Source organism: Mastigoproctus giganteus, chromosome 2 (assembly GCF_048544385.1).
Source record: "Mastigoproctus giganteus isolate SK-2022 chromosome 2, ASM4854438v1, whole genome shotgun sequence".
Taxonomy (NCBI): domain Eukaryota; kingdom Metazoa; phylum Arthropoda; class Arachnida; order Uropygi; family Thelyphonidae; genus Mastigoproctus; species Mastigoproctus giganteus.
This window is the reverse complement of record NC_143576.1, coordinates 99,551,009-99,572,519: the sequence shown is the minus strand read 5'-3', so window position 1 is coordinate 99,572,519 and position 21,511 is coordinate 99,551,009. Positions and strand designations below refer to the sequence as shown.

General features: G+C 35.1%; 1 protein-coding gene across 1 annotated transcript in view; it reads right to left on the bottom strand.

The window, feature by feature from the left end:
• Positions 1 to 456: 456 nt before the first annotated feature.
• Positions 457 to 21,511, bottom strand: part of LOC150089461 (box C/D snoRNA protein 1) — a 110,841-nt gene continuing 89,786 nt past the window's right edge. The window contains exons 7-9 of the mRNA XM_090368610.1: positions 18,539 to 18,663; positions 11,966 to 12,102; positions 457 to 730 (exon numbers count right to left, since the gene is read on the bottom strand). Coding sequence (XP_090224736.1) covers positions 11,981 to 12,102; positions 18,539 to 18,663 — 247 coding nt within the window. The 3' untranslated portion in view covers positions 457 to 730; positions 11,966 to 11,980. The remainder of the gene's footprint in view (positions 731 to 11,965; positions 12,103 to 18,538; positions 18,664 to 21,511) is intronic.

Sequence of the window (21,511 nt, the reverse complement as noted above, 5' to 3'; positions counted from 1 at the left end):
ATGTATATAAACAATTCAATTTAATAATTAGGTGAAATTTTATAAGATGTTTTTGTCAACTATATAGACTAGTTAGGATAAAATGCATAAAATTAAGACTAGACATTAAGTCAACCAACCATCTATATTAATGTAGAAATTTATTGAAACACTAGAAAACCAGTCAATTGAACGTTGGATATTTAATTCAGAAACTTTACATTTTAAGAAACTGTTTTGAATCCTTTACTATTTTAGTTATTAAATAAATAACCATACTGAAATCATAAATGCTATTGTTTACTTCATCACAATCACTTTATAATGTAGAAAATAGGATAAAGTGATGACATAAACATCAATATATATATATTTTTTAAACATTCATTTTCCCTACTTTCCATTATCCAAAAACAAGCAATATTGGTTACAGATTACAAAAAAAAAAAAAAAAAAAAAAAAAAAAAGTCAGTAAAGGTAACCGATTCAGCAATATGTACTAAACAACACAACGGTTGTATTTATACTCTAAATACACTTCACGTAACTCTGGAAATAAAGTTCAAAAGTCATTTGATTGTAATGAATATAAAACATAACAATATACTGCTTTAGATGGGATCACTCCCCACCACATACACAAACTTCCCCAATGTCTTCACAGGTTCCATTTTCAATTCTTCAAATAGTGGGGAAAAGAGAAAACTGAGTCACTTTCTGAACTTTTGGACCTCATATTCTTGATTATTCCCTAAATAGAAGAAAAACAGTATTATAATATATATATTAAACCACAAAAATGCAACTTATCTAGTCATATGTATGCCGGTGGGGAAGAGTCTCAAACAATGGATCATGACTGCTCAGCGTAGGTGGTACAACTTTTAAAATTTTGCCTCAGGTTTTAAAGTTGCTTTACTTTATAATGTTATATTGACCAGGGGTTTATTTTATGTAGATTAAAATTTAATTATTAAAAGTGGCATACTTGTTTGTTTGTTATTTGGTTTTTAGAAGCATTAGCAACTAAGGCCATATTGCTCCGGGATATGCGGTGGTCATTCCCTGACCTTTCCGCATTCTCCGTATTTGGTGGTGACGGGCTCGAACCCCGGTCTAATCAAGAAGCGTGTGCTATGCACTGCTGCTCCTTCCCACCTGGCTACGGAGGCGCCAAGTGGCATACTGTAGAGCCTTATACATGGGGGGCTCTGTTCTCCAGAAACCTTGCACACTCAAAATGTGTGCAAATGGTACTTAAAAAGCAGTAGGAAATATGGGGTTCTAAGATCTATTTTAAACTTCTATAAAAGTTCTAATATTAATAATTTAAGGTAATACAAATAGAAAATGATAAAAACAAAAGTTTAAAATAAATAATGAGTTTATTTACTAAAAACTTGCATAATATTTAGATACTAATGCAAGAACATGGAAGGTAGGCACATTGTAACAGAAGTTCCTGGGTGAGAAACACTGTTCAGTTGACAGAAAAACTCCAGTAGCGCTAGCTGTTGGGCTTCCTTCTTTACTTTGGCCAACAGATTATATGGAGCCAGTGCACCGTTAACTCTGTTAATCTCTTCTCGTTGAATTTCATAGCCTGTGTCAAGATTCTGCAAAGAGTCTATGCCACCTTGGAACATCTTGAGTGCCTTCTGTAGGTTGGAAATAGTTAAAAGGTTCACAGGTGACACAAGTGCAATATCATCCTCTTCTTTCTCCTCTTTGTTTCTTGCTTCACACGAACAGTTTTACCAACATCTTCTGTTCACAATTTATGATGTCATCAGGCTGAAAGTCATTGAAGCTTTTGCCACCAAGCTGTCTCCCAAGTACTGCCAATTCGACTATGTCTTCCACAACTGCTTCTCAAATGTCAACTGGTGGCTGCTGCATGTGAACACATTCTAGCCATTGTTATCTTCCAACAAGCATTCATTGTAAATTTTTTTTTTTTTTTTTTTTTGCCTGTCCATGCACCATGAGTGTGTAATACTTCAAAAAGTCACAAAGATTTACCTCTGTATTTTCCAATGCATTGAATATTGCATTATAGATTTGCTTTGAAATATATATATATATATATTTTTTTTTTTAAATGTGGAAATGTCTCGATCCATTGGTTGAATCGTGAATCAATGAAATTGTGACAGGGGACAGCTTTTAAGTTTTCGTTCATGATTTCCAGGTATTGCAAATGACTTAGGGAATTATCAATTAACAACAATGTCTTGCAATGGAAATTCTGCTTTTTACAACAGCTTTCAACTCCTGGGCAAAGGTTCTTTACAACCAGTTACTGAACATTTGTCCTATCGTTCACACTCGGCTATTGTACCTCCACTGGATATGTAGTTTACTTCATATTTTTCAAAGCTCTGGGATTTTCTGATTTATAAATTAAAAGGGGCTTGCACTTAATCTCTCTCTCTCTCTCTCTCTCTCTCTCTCTCTCTCTCTCTCTCTCTCTCTCGACCTTTAATCCCAGTCTTTGCTTTTTCCTTAGAAATAAAGATCCTTGCTGGCATACTCTTCCAGTACAGATCTGTCTCGTCTGCATTAAATACCTGCTTTAGTGAGTAGCCTTCCCTCTGGATTAAATTTAACAATTTAGGAGGTCATGAGTTGGCTGCAGACTGGTTGGCACTTGGAGCATTGTAATTCGTTCCACGACCATGGAAGTTGAAATTTTTGCTATACAACTAAGCTGTTTATATTTCTAAAGGGCCATTTTTATAATATAAATTGGATTAGTTACCAATTCAAATCATTAAAATGTGCTACACTTTCATCATTATCGTATGTTCTGTTATAAGAACCAATTTTGAATGGCTTTGCGATATTTTTTCTAAAACACATTTCTGGAGGTCACTACCATAAAACAATAAAAACAATTTGCACTTTCCAGTTTATTGGGCTTTTCTGTTACTGCAAGCAATTATAAATGGGTAGTGAACTCCATGTTATTGCATTTGCGAAAATACCAATAGCTGGTTTGTGTGGTTTTAAATTATTATGGTGAGATGTGTTACCCCTTGACTGAAATCTTCAATTGTATAAAAAACATAAATTTTCAGAATCTTCTCTCCCTTGCTTTTCTTTAAGCTTCGTAAACTTGTTACTCCCTGCAAATCATGTTAGTAGCAAGTTGTGCATGCTATTTGAAATTTATAATAAAAAGAGAAGATCATCTCAGAAACAAATACCCCTTGAAGCATTTCTGAAGAAGACGACTCCTTGTGCAACAAACCAATGAGTGCCGAGCCAATAACAAGTGTGCATTAAGTTGATGATGAAGAATAAACATTCTTTAACATATGTAAGTCATAAATAATTTCTTTATTATTATAATTTGCTTGATTTTACAGGCTACATTTTTTCATTTCTTTGGATAAATCATCATTATTTAAACAAACTAATTATCTAACTAATTTCATTGTTGAGAACATAACCCCTATTTTTAATATTGTCTATGGGAAACAAATTCTCACTTTAAGTGTTTTCACTTTACAAGCACGCACTAGGAACGAATTAACTTGTAAAGTTGGAAACTACCTGTATTTGTTGACATTGGACTTTAATTTCTGTAGCCTGAAATTATTCCAAAAGTACAGAAGCAATAAAAGAAGAATAAGAAATGTTAATTTACAAAAGTAAGTGAATTTGTAAGAGAAGTTTCAGGGAGCACCATCCCCAAATGTGGGAATAATATTCAATAATCGGTAAATTGGTGATTTTTACACAGTTGACAAGAAAAGTAATGCAAAGAGTGAAAAACAAAACAAAAAAAGCAATTTTTTTTTTTTTTTAATGTACTATTTGTAATATATTTTTATACCAAGAAAGACAGGTGATCATGTCTAGTACTGAATGTTATCACGAGAACAGCAGATCCTTTTTGTAAGAAATAAGACAGAGCTCAGTTTTATACAGATTACAGTATGGTATTCTTCTTGCTACTGGAGAATTATGCAGTGATCAGTATTTAGGGAAGGGATGTTGGATTTTTGAGACGTTCTGAATGCTTGTGCAGCCATCAGCAACAGAAAGGATTTCCAGTCAACCGAAGAACTGATCTAAAACTCAGAAACGGTCATTAAATCTTTGGTTAAGATCTGTACAGGTTTTTTTTATTATTTAACCCGGTCTAAGTCCACCCTGTTTTTGTCTAATTTTTAACCCTAACTTGAAAGTTGCCCCCCCCCCAAAAAAAACTAATAATTTTCATAATTTCTATTCAATTTTCCAAATTGAAACTCTCAATATACATAAACAGAAGTACACTCTTTGATTTCCTACCTTTAGCGCTCAGCAAAAACTATTAATTCACTCTAAAACAGCAAAAATGTACGATCACATTTCAATTTATTAAATTTTGATGTCGGCAAAACAAGATCCAAGCTTTGAAAATAAAACGCGTTACTTCATTAGTTCAAAAATTTGCGCTTCAGCTCAGCGCCTCTCGCTAAAACGAATCAACGCACGCAGAGAGATAATTGACTGGTCAAGCTTACGTCATTAACGTTACCAAGGTGATCCAAGGAGAAAATGAAACTGTAAACAACTTTCGTGGAAAACAAACAGTTGAGCATCATTACTTGTGAACACTAATTTGCATGGCTCACTCACAACAGTAGCTTTATTGCTTTTCGTAATTGTTGTACGAAAGAATTGCAACGAACTGGTTTTGAAAAACTAAAATATTGCATTTCCTTTCTTCAATATGTATTATCTACTAAAAAAAAAAATCAAGGAAATTCATCTACTGGAAGCTATACTGGAAACGGAAAGAAAAAAACTGTTGTAAAACTGATCACTACAATGCGCATTTCATAAAAAAAAAAAAAAAAAAAAAGTTCGCTTTATTGTAATTGTTTCTAGAGGACTAAATCGGAACAGCAGTTTCATGGATGTATATTTGATCTTACGAAATTTCAAGAAAATCTTTCTATAAATAGCTGTGTTATAAACTTCGAAAACTGATATCGAAGGAACTTCGCCTGCATCTCACCTGGCGTACAAACGAAAAAAAAAAAAAAAAAAAAAAAAAAAAAGCGCAGCTAGTAACAGATTGTGAGAACAATCTGTTACTCGTAGTGAGGGATTGGGAAATTGTAAGTAATTGTTATTGAATACTTCAATATTTTCTTGATATGCATTTGATATCATCAAAAAATTTCCAGAGAAAAATTGAATTTTCGTTATCACACAACGCCCGAAAAATTCACCATAAAATGTCATTCAATGTTTGAATTCTATTCTGAGCTGCAAATGTAATTTCACTTCTCTTGCACTGACAGAGTAGCCGTTCAACGAATGAAGAAAAACAGGGTTCATTTTCATGAAATTTCCAATTCCCTTCTTTCACTTGAGGGGAAAAAGCTCCTTAGGGGAGGGAGTCCACCCTTTCTAGTCCGACCCGAGAGAGAGAGAGAGAGAGAGAGAGAGAGAGAGAGAGAGAGAAATAAAAAATACCCTTTTGGTGGGCAGAAGGCCAAGAGTATTTTATTATATATATATTTTTTTCTTCTGTTGTTCTAGCAATCCATCCTGGATTGGAGCTTCCCTGGGCCGGGATAGGGCTTCTCTTTTCTCCTTCCCTCTCTTCATCTTATACAAGTTTTTCTTTCCTCCCTGGGAAACTTTTTTTTTGGCTGATGCTGCATAAGCTCATACACTCGCTTTCGTGCATCACATGCCACTACTACTAGTAGTTCCCCAGGGAGGATGGCGTGCAGTTAGTAGGGGAGATCTTGCCCTCCTGCTAGGGACGAGTACCTGGAGGCAGTCGTCCAGGTGATTGCTGCTTCCAGGTAGCCAGAATGCCCAAATACAACATCACAATACAGAACACACACATAAGCTCACAAACAGTTTTTTTCTTTCCTGTCACTTTCTCCCGTGCGGAATGAAAAAATTTTCTCTCTCTCTTGCCTTCCTTTTCATCTGTCTTCATCCAACATGGGATATTGCTAAGCGGGATGATTTTTTTTTTTTTTTTTTTTTTCACGACACACACTGCCCTTACCCTGACAATGCGTAAAAACTGAACAGAGCAACGAGGCGAGATGAACTTTTGTTCTAGGAGCCGCCCATACAAAAACAAAAAATAAAGAAAATAAATAATAATAAAAAAAAAAAAAAAACAGCATTGCAGCTCTAAGTCAGCTTCATCCTAGGATGCTGAAACTACAATTGGTTTAGAGAACAATATTTTGCATTTTTACTTTCTAACATTATTTTGCATTATAGCTCTGTTACAATATTTTGCTTCGTTTCTTTATATTATTGCTGTAGCAAACGATATCACTGTGCATGACGTTTCATCACAGATGCTGGAGTTCTAATTAGTCAGTTCATTCTAGGATGCGGAAGTACTGATTAGTCCGATTTTGGTCTGGTGCTCATTTGATAAAAAATCCAGAATAATTCCTCTGGAAATATTATCTAGTGAACTGCATTATAAATTTCAAACATCGCTGTATTGCTTATCCTTTGAGTGACCGCATGTTTTCGCCTTGTACAATTGTTTTATTGTGGACACTTTCTTCCAGTCAGTAAAATCATTATTATACCTATAAAGTAATTAATTATGTTGGGGGAAACCGTTTTTGCTCCTAATTGATGTAGCACTTTCGAATTTCGCAAAGTGGATTATTTGAACACAACATACATTAGAAGGTCGGTAAAAGAGTTGATAATTGATGGGCAGCATTCCGACAAACAAATTTTCTGTTTATACTCCGGGATGACCACACGGTCAGAGATCCCGAGAGAGAGAGAGAGAGAGAGAGAGAGAGAGAGAGAGAGAGAGAGAGAGAGAGAATACAAGAAACCGCACTGCATTTAGCAGTCACTGACTCATCTGCCAAAAACCACAGTAAAACAATAAAAGTGATGGGGAGTAAGTCTATTTGTCAGCGGAGTTTATCTGTTTATTGCAGTTCAGAACAGCATTATGACCGTGGATAGTGAATTTATTCGTCTTCTGAGCTAAAACAGAATTTCTCCCTTTGCGATAACATCAAAGCGTAACAAGCAAATATCTTCTAACGATACTTTTTGAGCAGCCGTTAGTTGTAATCTGTTAGCTTTGTATTGTTACAAATATTGCAGTTATGTGAACAATACACATTTCAAGAAAGAAAGAAATTCATAGCGGATGATTTTTTTTTCTTTCTTTTGATGCACCAGTTTCGAAGTTTATAACGCAGCTATAAATAGAAATATTTTCTCGAAATTTGGTTAGACGATCAAACCCAGGAAACTGCTGTTCTGATATTGTTTACCAAAAACAATTACAATAAAGCAAACTTTTTTTTTTTTTTTTTTTTTTTTTTTATCAAATGCGCATTGCAGTGTTATCAGTTTTACACCAGTTTTTCCCGTTTCCAACAGATGAATTTCCTTTATCTTCTGTTCGTAGGAGCAATACACTGTTGAAGATAGGATATATGATCTGTTCACCTTCCATAAACTGTTATTGGTACTGTATGGCTTTATTGCTTCTTATGTCAAAAACAGTAGCTCCTGTTCGTTTTTTGTTTATTTACACTTCTCCCTTACCGTCTCGATTGTAGCTGTACGGGTGACGTGATATATTCTTCCCATGCTTCGCTCGTATTCACGCGGAGTTGTTTATCAGAACTGCTCCTCTCCATAAAAAGAAATTTGCGCGTTTTACACCAAGAAACGAATCAAGTGTCGGGTTTCATAAGCTCTAGGCTGGTTAGGGCGGGGGTAAAAAAATTAATTGAAAAGGCCTAAAAAATTGCATACTTGATGTCACATTTTTGTCATTTGCGTGAAATTGAATAGAAGGTTTTGAAAATTTAAGTGAAAAAATTCAAGAAAACAGTTCTGGCTCCAACTATAGTGAGTTTCAGCTCCGTAATTAGAGTAAAAATTATAGAATTAACTTGCTGAACCCAGTTGGGGCTGGTACGTACCCCCAGCGGACGGGGATACGGTTAAAACAAATCTTTTACATAAGTCCAGGTTTTGAACTGGACTGCAAAACAGGAACTCCCCGACTTACAGAAATTCGACTTTGCATAACCTTTTCCCGGCCTGTGCAAATTTAAAAATATCGTGGAAACTTATTGTGCATCCCATGGGAATAAATGGAGATATCGCGAAAATATCACAATGTGAACCCAATAACATTTTTTTTTTTTGTAATTCGTTCCAAGTCCTTGGAAGTTGAACATTTCACTATATTGCTAAGCTATCTCTCCCTAAAAGGTCATATTTATAATGGAAATTGCACTACCCTTTCATTGTTATCATATGTTCCTGTTATAAGAATCAATTTTGAAAGCCCTTTGTGATATTTTTCTAAAGCACATTTCTGGAGGTCACGACCATAAAACAATTTGACTTTCCGGTTTATTGGACTTTTCTGTTAGTGCATCTAATTATAAACAGGTAGTAAACTCAATCTTATTGTATTTTCAATAATACTGATAACTGCAATTGTGAGTTTTTATGCTATTATGGTGAAATATGTTCCCCTTCACTGAAATATTCAATCATATAAAAAACAAATTTTCAGAAACTTCTCTTCATTCCTACTTACATATTACAATGATGAAGGGAAAGCAACTAACAAAAAGTGGAAGTGGTGGCAGTGCCAGGAAATTAAACAAAATTGATTTAGAAATGAGGATGAAAATGATTAAGAAGTACAAAGCAGGACAAAGTTTGTTATCTATTGCAAGGGAATTAGATCTCGCTGCTTCAACAGTGAATGCTATTTTAAAGGACAGTGCACGTATAAAGGAACGTGTCAAAGGATCAACACATTTAAGATCAACAGTGATCACAAAACAGCGTTCAGGAGTTATATCGAAGATGGAACAGCTGTTAATAATATGGATCGAAAATCAGATTCAGAAACAAGTGCCCCTGAGTCTAACGACCATTCAAGCATTTATAAAGATATTAAGGATAAGTAAGGTGAACCCCAACCCAAGTTCGTGGGAAGCAATAGGTGGTTTAATAGGTTCAAGCATCGTGCTGGTTTCCACAAAGTTTAAAGTATGCAGTGAAGTAGCCAGTGGCGATTCTGCAGCTGCAGAGAAAGTTTGTGATGTGTTGGAAAAAATTGATGAAGGAGACTATTCAACGCAGCAAATTTTTAAAACTGAAGAGACCGTCTGTATTGGAAAAAAAATGCTGGATTGAATATACGTTGTCAAAGAGGAAAATACAATGCCAGGTTTCAAGGCGTCAAAAGATAGGGTCACACTCTTGCTTGGGGCTAATGCAGCAGGAGATTACAGATTAAAACCACCCTACCCGTGCATTTCCGATCTAGAGAGAGCAAGGATAACAATATTTTTCTTTGAGGATTGGTTTAAATGCTGCTTCATTCCCGAGGTTGAAAAATATTGTAAAGACAACGACATTCCTTTCAAGATTTTGCTTCTATTAGATAATGCTCCTGGACATCCTACACATCTAGATGCTTTCACAATTCGAACGTCAGAGTCATATTTCTATCGCTATACACAACTTCACTCATCCAACTTATGGATCAGGGTGTTATTTTAAAGCATACTATTTACACATTTTCTCAGGCATTTTCTGCAGTAGACGATGAGAAAAATTTTACGTTAAGAGACTTTTGGAAATCTTTACCACACCATCTTAAATATTAATAAGGCCCGGGCAGAAATTACTAAAAGTTGTTTAAATGGCACATGGAAGAAAATAATTTCAAATCCTTCGAAATGTTTGTTTGTTTGTTATTTGGTTTTCAGGAGCATTAGCAACTAAGGCCATATTGCTCCGGGATATGCGGTGGTCATTCCTGACCTTTCCGCATCCTCCGTATTTGGTGGTAACGGGCTCGAACCCCGGTCTAATCAAGAAGCGTGTGCTACGCACTGCTGCTCCTTCCCACCTGGCTACGAAGGCGCCTCCTTCGAAATGTAAAAGGCTTTGAAGGATTTGAAAAAGACAAATCATATGAAGCGGGTACAGATAAGATTTTAAAGGTACTTCAGTTGGAAGTTGATGTCAAAGCTACTTCAGTTGGAAATTGATGCCAAAGACGTGGAGGAGTTAATAGAGGAAGAAGAGAAGGAATTATCTAACGAAGGACTTATTGACTTTCAGGCAGTGATAGTGAAAGAAGAAAATGCTGATGAAGCTCAAGATGAACCAAATGAGGAGCTGAGATGCTTAATCACCAGAGAGATGGCAATGGCGAGGTTTGAGGAGCTGATCCTGACAGCAAACGATTCTTAAAAGTTAACATAGGGGTAAATGATATGCTTGCTTGCTATAAAGAAATCTACGATGAAAAGAAAAAAGCCACCGTCCAGTCATCCATTAGCATGTTCTTTCGTAAGGTTGAGCAGCCGACCCCTTCTAAATCTCCACAGCGGCATACTTATCAGCTGAAGACGTCGATTCTGGCAACAATGCTCGAGAGGTAAAACTTCCTGACATTATGCTGTTTCCTCTTTTTTTTTTGTAATTTTATAATTTTGAAAATTTTTTTAAATTGCATGCTTTTGTAACTTTTTCTGCGCATGAGATAAAAAAAATTGAATAAATACAATAAATAATTCCATTTACATATTCGCCGAACATCTTTTTTTGATTCAATGAATTCAGTGAGCACAGTTGTGAGTGCTGCACAAGCATGGGAAAATTCCCCGACTTAAGTAAAATCCGATTTACGTAGCATTCCGTGGAACGCAACCCTTATGTGTCGGGGAGTTCCTGTACTGTTCTGAGTAATAAGTTTACTTTTTAAAATTAAACTCTAGCCATTATGGTTATTAAGCTACCCAAAATGTTCAGATGACTACTGATTACAAGTTCACAGTAATAAACAATTGCATTGCCTAAACGTCAAGGGATGAAATTAACTCATAATCAGGCACAACAGTGATTTCTTTTCCAAACATGTGAACTCACTAATGGGATAAAAAGTAACCCCATTCATAATCTTAAAATTCGTTCAGAAGTAATTCAAATTTTATATTTGGGCCTTTTAAAAATTTGTCAAGCCATTCCAAATCTCATTAAAATAGGACAAACAGAAATCTGGCAATTATTTCTTTTTTCCATATAAATTGTATATGGAAATAGATATTCATAGATTAAATTTAGTTTAATGTACTATTGTTAGCTTCAGATAGTCTGAGCATGCTTGCAAGTATTGTCATGCAAGACTAGTTAGTGAATGTGGTGTCACTTGTGAAGAGACGTGTATGTACATATAGAGAAAAAAGACAAAGTATACAGGTGAAGAGTAATAAATATTATACAGCTGTAATTAAACTGAATGGCTAAATTTAGAGAACATAAAATTGTAGTTTTATCAAGTTTTCTAGGAAGTTATAGATTTAGTAATTAATTGATAAGGAGATAACTATTTCCTTTTCATATCTATGAATCACAGAAAAAGAAAAAATTCATTTAATTAATAAAAAAAATTGAATGCACGTGAAATGCAACACACCGCATACACCAACTTTTATCTTTCACTAACAGCATACATGTCAAATAAAAAACCCACACGATTTAACCATTTGATACTATCCACTCTTTTTACATGATGCAGGTGAGGGAGTATAATGATTGGACATGCTACCATAAAGTGTTAAGAATGCGAACTGCAATGATTAGATGCCAGAGGTTGGTGCTAATTAACAAATATTTCTGGGATTTTCTTTGGAAAAATCAAAGAAACATTTTCAGGGAGGTTAACTGCAAGTTTAGCTGTGTGGAAAAAGAATAAGACATTGCTGAAGGTCATGTATGGTCTTGAAAACCCCTTTCCTTAACAGCTTCAGGTTAAGAAAAAAAAAAAAAAGTATTTAACCCTGTTTTTTTTTTTTTTTTGTTTTGCCAGTGTATCACATACACAATTTAAAATGCAATTCACATGGAAATGTTACAAGTTTATTGGCAACTATGGCCATAATGTACCAACAATGAAATGTAAATAAAATAATAGCAATACCTTTAATAGCTGGTTTTATCTGTTTTCAAGAATTGCTTTACTGTCTTCAGTATGTGCAGTACTTTCTTCCTCACCTGAGGAATCTGTGGAAACATTTTCTGAATCTTGAGATGCCACTTTTATTTCTTCTTCAGTTACTGTGAAACAATGGTTAAAATTATGATTAGTCCAATGTTTACTATCTAGAGCAAAGTTTCCAGCATCCCCCCTCTCCTTCAACCCATGCACAGTACTACTAGTACTAATTAATACCACTACTAATATGTACTAATACTAACACTAGGTAGTAGTGACTCACCAACCAGTGCAATACCACCATTTTGCTTATTGGAGACTTGAAGTGGTGAAACCCACGTTTAGTCACCAGAGCAATGTTTCCAGCATCCTCATCTCCTTCAATCCATGCATGGTACTAAGTACTGTAGGTTTTGATACCTTTTGTGCTTGGGATTTTCATTAAAAAAAAAAAAATAAATCTAGAAACAATGATGTAAAGGAAAGTATTATTATTTTCTCAAGTTATTTACAAATCTGGCAATGGTGGGGCAGCTGCAACTGACTCAAAACGAGCAAAATTCATAATCTATGCCAAGCAACTTTTGTATCGTTTACTTATAGTCAATTTCTGCTTGCCTGACCAGCCAAAGAAGATAAAATAAAAGGCAAGCTGGCCAGGTGGATTGTATTACAAATGTGAACAGCAACACAGGAAATAACAGCAAACGATGACCCAGCTACAGACAAATGTTATGTTAGGCTGAACCTTGACCTTTAAAAATCAACTATGTGGGTAGCTAGTTTAATAAAAAAAAATTTAATCTGTTAAAAGAAATTTGCATCCAACATGTCAGGTTTTAATGAAAAAGCCAAAATACAAGAGCTGTTCAATTAGGAATGATCATAATTTTTCATGTAATACTTGCTGTTTCAAGCTGAGCTGCAGAATTTAAGAACAAACCAAGCTGCATCATACAGCAACCACACAATTGACTCTTGCATCTGCAACCTTGCTGGCTGGTCAAGTTTATGCCTGTTCAGTTTTGCCTACATAACAATAGAATGTGACACACAGGAACAGTATGCTCCTCACAAATTTTGTTTCTGTCTTCAGAAAACATCAGCTAAAGCATACAAATGATGAATCTGCGCTTCCATATAGCACAGGTCGCAGATATTTTAGAATGTTTAAAGATGGACGTGATTTAATCACAAAAATTGGCTCCAACCACTGCTGTCACCATAGATACCATAAACACCGCTACATCTAATTGTGAGAGATGATAATGTAATTGCATAACAGTAAGCAAACTAGCACAGATATTGAGAATATCAGTAGGAAGCATGCACAGTATTCTCCACGACCATGTGCATATGACGTATTTGTGCACACTGCATTCCAAGACTACTCTCATCTGAGCAACAGTAGGTTCGCATAGAGGTTTGTTAGGAGCTGCAACAGATGGTTACTGAGGTTCTGCACAAGGTGATAACAGCAGATGAGACATGGCTTCATCATTTTAAGCCAGAGAATAAGCAACAAAATTCTGTTTGAAATAGATGTATATGTCATCACCAACACCGAAAAAAAAAAGCAAAATTTGTGGCTTCTGCAGGAAAGGTTATGGTCATCTCTTTTTTTGACATTAAAGTAATGGTTTACCGGCATGTTATGCTAAGTCATGACTGTTATGGGACCTTACTACAGAACTGTACTGCACATGTTGTGGGATCACATTCTTCTCAAACAACTGCATGCAGGCAGGTGGATGCTGCATCACGACAATGCAAGACCTCGCATTGCTCTTACTGTCATCAAGTAAAAAAAAAAAGCACTCTGATTTTTTTTTTTTTTTTTTTTTTAATTTCCCAAGTTAAAGAAGGAGCTGAGAGGAACACGTTTCCGTCATCAGAATTTCTAAAGACCACGGGCATTCTTCAATTGCATGTCAAAAAATGGCTTCCACCATGTTTTTTAAGAACGGCAGAAATGCTGTAGTAAATGCATTTCATCATATGGACTACTTTGAAAATGGCCATCAAAATATGGATGACTGATAAAGGAATTTTGTGTGTGTGGGGGGGGGGGGAGGAATCATTCTTTATTGAACAGCCCTCAGATAAAAAAAAAATATTTACAACTGATGGAAAAAAAATTAAAATATACAGAAAAGGGAATCAGCAAGTATGTTACCAAGAAGCTTTACATTTAGATCCTTCACAGATGTTGCCTATTTGCATATTTTAATCTTATTTTTATAAATTTAAATTCTTAAAAAAAAAATTCAATGTATGAAGAGCACAGAATAATTGCACTGTATTTGTTGCAATAAGAATTATATCTATGAAATCCAATAGAATTCAGTTGTCCTTTATATGGAGATGCTCATCTTTTAATCAGAAGTTATTTTTTTGAAGGAATACTTTTTTTTATCCTTAGTGTTATATGTAATATACTTTTGGACAACAAAATTCCTGTATGCTTAGCTTCTTATCAGAGAAGCTAAGCATACAGGAATATCGAATATTATCAGAATGTATGTGAATCACATGCAGGGTCTAGCCGAGCTGTTCAAATCAATGAAAGTGTAATTAGTGAAGCTAAAATATCTCAGAGAAGAACCTACAAAAAAAAAAAAATTCTGGTGCATACAAGAGCATCAGAAAGTAGGGTATGCATGCATCAAGAAGAACGATGCTGCAACTCTGTTGCTCAATCATTTCTAGGATTGTGTCTGACAGATGAAGAGCATACTGTAGAACTAATGAATTACAGGCACTACCTGACTTAGGCAAGTTTTTGCTGGCTGGTGCAAACTGAAAAAAAAAAAAAAAAAAAAAAAAAAAATATATATATATATATATGTTATGGAAACTTATTTTGCATTCCGTAGGAATAAATGGAGGTATTGTGAAAATATCGTAATGTGTACCAGTAACATGTTTTTTTTTTTATTTTTTTTTTTACTAATTCGTTCCAAGACATTGGAAGTTGAAATTTTCGCTATATAACTAAGCTATTTATCTCTTTAAAAGGAAATTGCACTACACTTTCATCGTTATGGTATGTTCTGTTACGAGAATCACTTTTAAATGCCTTTGCGATATTTTCCTAAAGCACGTTTCAGGAGGTCACAACCATAAAACAATTTGCACTTTCCGTTTTATTGGGCTTTTCTATTAGTGCAATCTGTTATAAACGGGTAGTAAACTCAATCTTATTGCATTTTCAATTTGTGTGGGTTATTATGGTAAAATGTTTCTCCTTCAGTGAAATCTTCAATCACATAAAAAAAACAAATAAATTTTCAGAATCTCTTCATTCCAATCTACTTATTACAATGATGAAGGGAACGCAACCAACAGAAAGTGCAAGTGATGGCAGTGCTAGGCAACAAAACAAAATTGATTTAGAAACGAAGATGAAAATGATTAACAAGTACGAAGCAGGACAAGGTTTGTCATCTATTGCATGGGAATTAGGTCTTGCTGAAGGTCTGTGCACATATAAAAGAACATGTTAAAGGATCAATGCATTTAAGATCAACAGCGGTCAGGTACTATATCGAAGATGGAAAGGCTAATAAATAGTATTGATAGAAAATCAGATTCAGAAGCGAGTGACCCTGTGTCTAATGGCCATTCAAGCAAAAGCAAGAAGTATTTATGAAAATACAGTGGTGTACTTATCAGCTGAAGACGTTGATTCTGGCAACAATGCTCGAGAGGCAAAACTTGCTGATGGTTATATGCCTGTCTCCTCTTTTTTGTAATTTTAAAATTTTTGTAATTGCACACTTTGTAATTTTTCCTGTGCATGAAATAAAAAAAATTTAATAAAGAATTCTATTTACATGTTTGTTGAACATTTCTTTTTTTTTGCTTCAATCAAATTCAGCGATCATAGTTGCAAGTGCTGCATAAGCATTTAGGGAAATTCAGACCTGCGTAGAGTTCTGTGGAACACAACCCTTATGTAAGTTGGGGAGTGGCTGTATTTGGTAAAACTACTGTCATCTATGGTGAACCATTGGGCAAATTTTGGATCCTGCATGTTGAGAACATTTTGGAAGAGCTAAAATACCATTAAAAAAAATTAATGAACAGGACCACTGCTGAAAATGCTTCCCAGCCACATCCATGACTCATTAATTTAAGAACTTTGCCATACTGGGAAGCCCATACCCATCTTAACTGGAAGATTATTTATTAATTATGGGTTACTTTTTGAACGTACAGTAGAACATCGATTATCCAAACCAAAGTTTCCATCATCAGAATTCAAAGTTGATGCAGTGTGGATCCCTGGTGAGAATTAGGTCAGGGATATTTAGAGTCCCTTGTACTTTCTCTGAGATCTTGGAATGAATAAGTCATGCAGATTGTTCAAAAACATGGCATATTGTCAGTTCACAATTTCCAATCTATGAGAAGTATGCTTAAGCAACCATAAATCATGGTTGCTTACCCATTCAAGTTACAGTGTTTTTTTTTTTTTTTTTGCCATACTCCTCAGATTCATTTGGCCTATAACATATCCAAGATTATCATATCTCATCCTCATGAATCTGAGTGGTAAACATAAGAATTCAAGTTAAATAATAATAACAGACAGAAGAAAGCAATCGGTGGTGGTGGTGGTGGGAGAGTAGATATTGGACCACGTTATTTTCATATCCAAAAGTAGTATTCACTATGGGGGGGGGGAGGAAAGCATATTGCTAATGTATTAGTTTTTGTTTGAAGAGGTGGTACTTGTATGTTTCTGTTCTGTGGTATTTTATTTTATATTTAAGTGGCACTCATTCAGGGAGAGTGAGGGCATGTATCTCTTTAGGTGAGAAGCCATATATTCACCTTCGTCAGAGTTTTTTCTTTCTTTGTTTTATTTTATGCTTATTTTTATTTCAATATAGTGGTGGTTAGGTTTATAGGAGCAGATAACACCTTGCTTGCTATTAGCAGCATTAATTTTCTTTATTTCATAGTTTGAGCATTTCCCTAATTTTAATGTCTGTGTAAACAAGGTGTGTCTAACAACTGTGAACATAATTGAAAATGTAAAATTTAAAATAGTTTGTTAAAATAAAACTCTCAGGAATGAGTATTTGTTCTTGTTAGAAGTCACCTCCTTTCTTTGGGTGTGACATGATTTGTTGATAAGGAAAGAGGACTGTTGCTAAGGCTCATGCCAGTGAGAATAGCAGATACAAACACTTGTGAAAACAAATTCCCCAATCCCTTTGTTATTGGTGCTCGACTTATTTACATGAGCACCCCTTGTTCACACTTATGAAAAACAAAGCTCCCACATTCTTTGTTATTGTGTACCTACTTTAGTTGGTCCCCTCACTAGAAAAGTGCCAGGAATATTCCATTTGTGTAAGGAGGAGAAATCACAGCACGTGATTTAAACACCATCTTGCATTACACACATGATCAGCAGTATAAAAATATATAAATAACAAGAATGATATCACACTTAAAGGAAAAATGGAGTACTTATAAAAAAAAAAAAAAAAAAAACAAATAAGAATAAAATATTTTAATAGGAAATTATATTTGCCAAGCCAGTAAAAACAAAAAAAAAAAAAAAAAAAAAAATCCACAGGTATCAATCCAGCTGAACTTGCAAGAGTTTCTCAAACTCTTGGCCTTAACTTATTCCACAAATTAACAGCACAGAGGTTGAAATGGACTATCTCATGCATGTCAACTATTCAAGCTGCTCCTAAAGCATGCGATAGTAGTATCACAGTTAGGTGTATTATGGCCTTGTTTGTCCTTGTGCTGTCAGAATTGGACAGAGACCACACTAATTTTAAATTCATATTTTTAATGATTGCATGCATTAGGTTTAATGAAAATGAAAACATTATTTTATCTGTTAATGGCCAAACCTCTTCATTAAAAAAACAATTAACAAGGCTGATTGAAAGGAACTGTAATAACCAAGGAATACTAAAATTGACACGAAGTCACTGCACTAGATAATTTTTTTATTTACATTTAATGGCCTCTGTAGCACTTATCACCCTGAATGGGCAAATTACTGCCAGTGTTTGCACCAGGTTCATCCCATGGTGCAAACATTGTTTCCCACAAATGATGCCATGTTCAAGATGATAATGCTCATGATTAAACACATAAACAGATGTGTTTACTCTTGGTTTGAGGAGCATGAAACTGAAGCTAAGCATCTCACATGGCCCACACAACCACCAGACTTGTTATTCAGCCACTGTGGGCATATTTGGAAAGGAGAATGAGAAGCAGATTTCCTCCACCTTCAATCACTTGAGCTTTAAACATTGCTCCATGAAGAATGGTCCAACATTCCTTTTAAGACAGTTCATGTAGAATAGAAGTGCATACCTGTAATTCTTACCACAGGTGTTTCCATTATTTTTGTCCACTCTATATATTCACTGCACTTTCACAGATTATTTCAACAGCTTATATTACAGTAAGACTTTTTGACATGCTCTATATTATGTCAAGGACAAGCATACTGAGGTGTGTTGCCACCTTTCAGGTTATTTTATACACACTGAGAGTTAAAATTTTAATACTTACCATTTCCAACAAGAAAGTAACCATGAATATGTTCCTTTCTAATTATCAAAACTGTAGGATATTCCACTATTTTTTTCCCTCTAAGATTCCACTTAATAGATTTGGATTTATCAAGGAGATGATACCTAAAAATAAAATATTTTTCCTTTTTTTAATACACAAAAACAGATAGCAACAGTGTTAATTAAATAAATAAATAAAAAAAATATATACATGTAAGTCACTACAAAAATACAAGAGATATCTGAAGTCAGCTTATTTCATGGAGAGTTTTAGGATAAAATTATAAATTCTTATGATAATCCTATATTATAATAAATAATATAAAGTAGTGAATCCTAGAGGGAAAATATGAGAGTTCCATTTTTGGTTAAATTTGGTAAATCAAAGATGATATGCTTAAAAAAAAAAAAAAAAAAACAATTCTCAAGTCTAAGAACACCAGAAGTTGAAATGAACTGAATCCTGAAGTTTTTGTATTGTACATTAACCAGGGCTAATTTATGAAGGAAGCCAAATTCTACTGCATTTCTTTAATTTAATATACTGATTAATAAAGTCATAAATGTCATCAGTGCTGGCTCAGAAACTGCCAGTTCCACTGAATTAATGTATCTATTATTTATATTCTTGCTGTGCCTTCAGATTTCTTCCAAAGGACTGGAATTTAGCATTTATCTGCCATAGCCCTTCAAAATTAATCAAAATCAATTAATGGAAAATGATTACCAGAGTCCGAGGGAGGTGCTTATAACGTATTATACCATAACAATCAGCACTAACTTGCTCTCTGTTATTTGCTGCATATGTGGACTGACCAGAAGCAGTAAGTAATACTCTTGGTTTTTTGTATGCACATGGCTTGTCCAAAACAGTAACATACATTCAATGTTAATAAAGTATTAAAGCCATTGCTATTCACTAAACTAGTTTTAGTGAAATTAACATACTAAATTGTTTGGCCATTGGTACTTTGCTCCCATACACCATGTTTTGCTGTGGATTCTTGAAAAGACATGTGCTATGGTTGATAATGATTTTCCTTTATTCCATCTAAGTCAGCACAATCTATAAAATAAATATATACAGGGTGGCCATAATTAAAGTATCCCTATTTGGAGCTCTGTGTAGCTCTAAGTAATAAGCAGAATGCCACCAAAATTAGTAAGTAAATTATTCCAGAAGGATCCAGTGGGGAAAAATTAGTTCCAAAATCTGCCGCTGTACAAGAAGAAAGACATGACAAAATACCAACAAATAAATAACTAAGACAAACCTTAATGAAATTACAAATTTTTATTTGTGCTGTTTGCAAAAAAACAAACAAACTGAATTGCTCTAAAGTTTTAAATCCAAACTAAAAAATAAGACACCCAAGAAAGCAGAAAATTTGCATATATCTGAGTTAATTTAATTTTCCCAGCAGCAGAGAGCTATAAAGGCACAATGAAAACACGCAAGCATATTCTGTTAACAATGTGTCTCACTCTACCTGATCGCTCTTTAATGGTGAAGTTCTTCTACTTTGACGGATGCAATGCAGCAGCCACTCTGCGTGAATTTAGATACTGTAAAAACTTATGTCAAGGTCCTTTATCAGCTGCAGCAATTAGGATGATTAACAAATTTGAGGAAACTGGGTCCTTTGTTGTTAAAAGAGGAAGGAAGCCTGTTTCACCTCAGGTAGCAGAAAAATTTGCAATGGCTATTGTCGACCGATCAATGAATACAGCTGCTGGAACTAGTAACAGAACACGGGGAGTAGCGAGGCAACTGGATGTCCTACATTCCACTGTGTGGAAAATACTTCAGAAACTAATCCACTATTATCCATACAAGATCAGTTGCCAGCAGCATCTGCAAAGAGATAATCCTGAAAAACGAATGGCATTTGCTCTAACATTTATGGCCAGAATGGAAGTGGACGATGCCTGGCCATGGAACATTCTTTGGGGAGATGCTATTCAGCAATTCCCATTGCACTCGCTGAAAATCACTGTCTGGTATGACTTCAAATTTCATCCTAGGGCCATACTTTTTCAAGGAATTTCACCCAGCAGGAACAGCCACCTGCTCTGTTGCAGCACAAAAATATCATCATATGTTGAGCAGTTTCATTATTTGTCAACCGCAGCAAAGAGGATGCCTGGATGAGATAATTTTTATGCAAGATGAGGCTCCTCCTCATATTGCATGACCAGTACAGCAGCTTCTCCAGCATCACTTTACTGCAGAAAGAGTCATTAGTCATTTGTTTTCCATAGCATGGCCACCACGTTCACCTGACTTTACACAGTGTGATTTTTGGCTGTGGGGGTCACCCCAAGCAATGTCTATCGAGGAAGTGTCCCTGACCTGGCTGTCTTAAAGGACAACGTAATGCAGCATGTGCGGAACATTACTCCAGAGATGTTGCGTTCTGCAGTAGAGTGCATTGAATGCAATTTCTGGTTCAGAACAATGGTAATCGCATCGAAAACCAGGCACCTCCGTAGCCAAGTGGGCAGGAGCAGCAGTGTGTACCACACACTTCTTGATTATACCGGGGTTCGAGCCCGTGACCACAAATATGGAGGATGTGGAAATGTCAGGGAATGACCATCGCATATCCCTGGAGCAATATGTTGTTAGTTGCTAATGCTCCTAAACACCAAATAACAACATCAAAAACCAACTCAACCATCAGTGACATCATCGACCATCGGGAGTAAAATGTGAGTTAGTTTGGAGCTGTGAAACCATTTTCTCTGGCAGTTTAGTTCAGTTTTTCCGCAAAGAGCACAAATAAAAATTTGTAATCTCAGTTATTTATTTGTTGGTACTTTGTCATGTCTTTCCTTCTTGTACAACATCGTTATCCCCTATCGGCAGATTTTGGAGCTATTTTTTTTTTTTTTTTTCATGGGATCCTATGCCTTGAATAGTTTACTTACTAATTTTGGTGGCATTCTGCTTGTTACTCAAAGAAAGGTA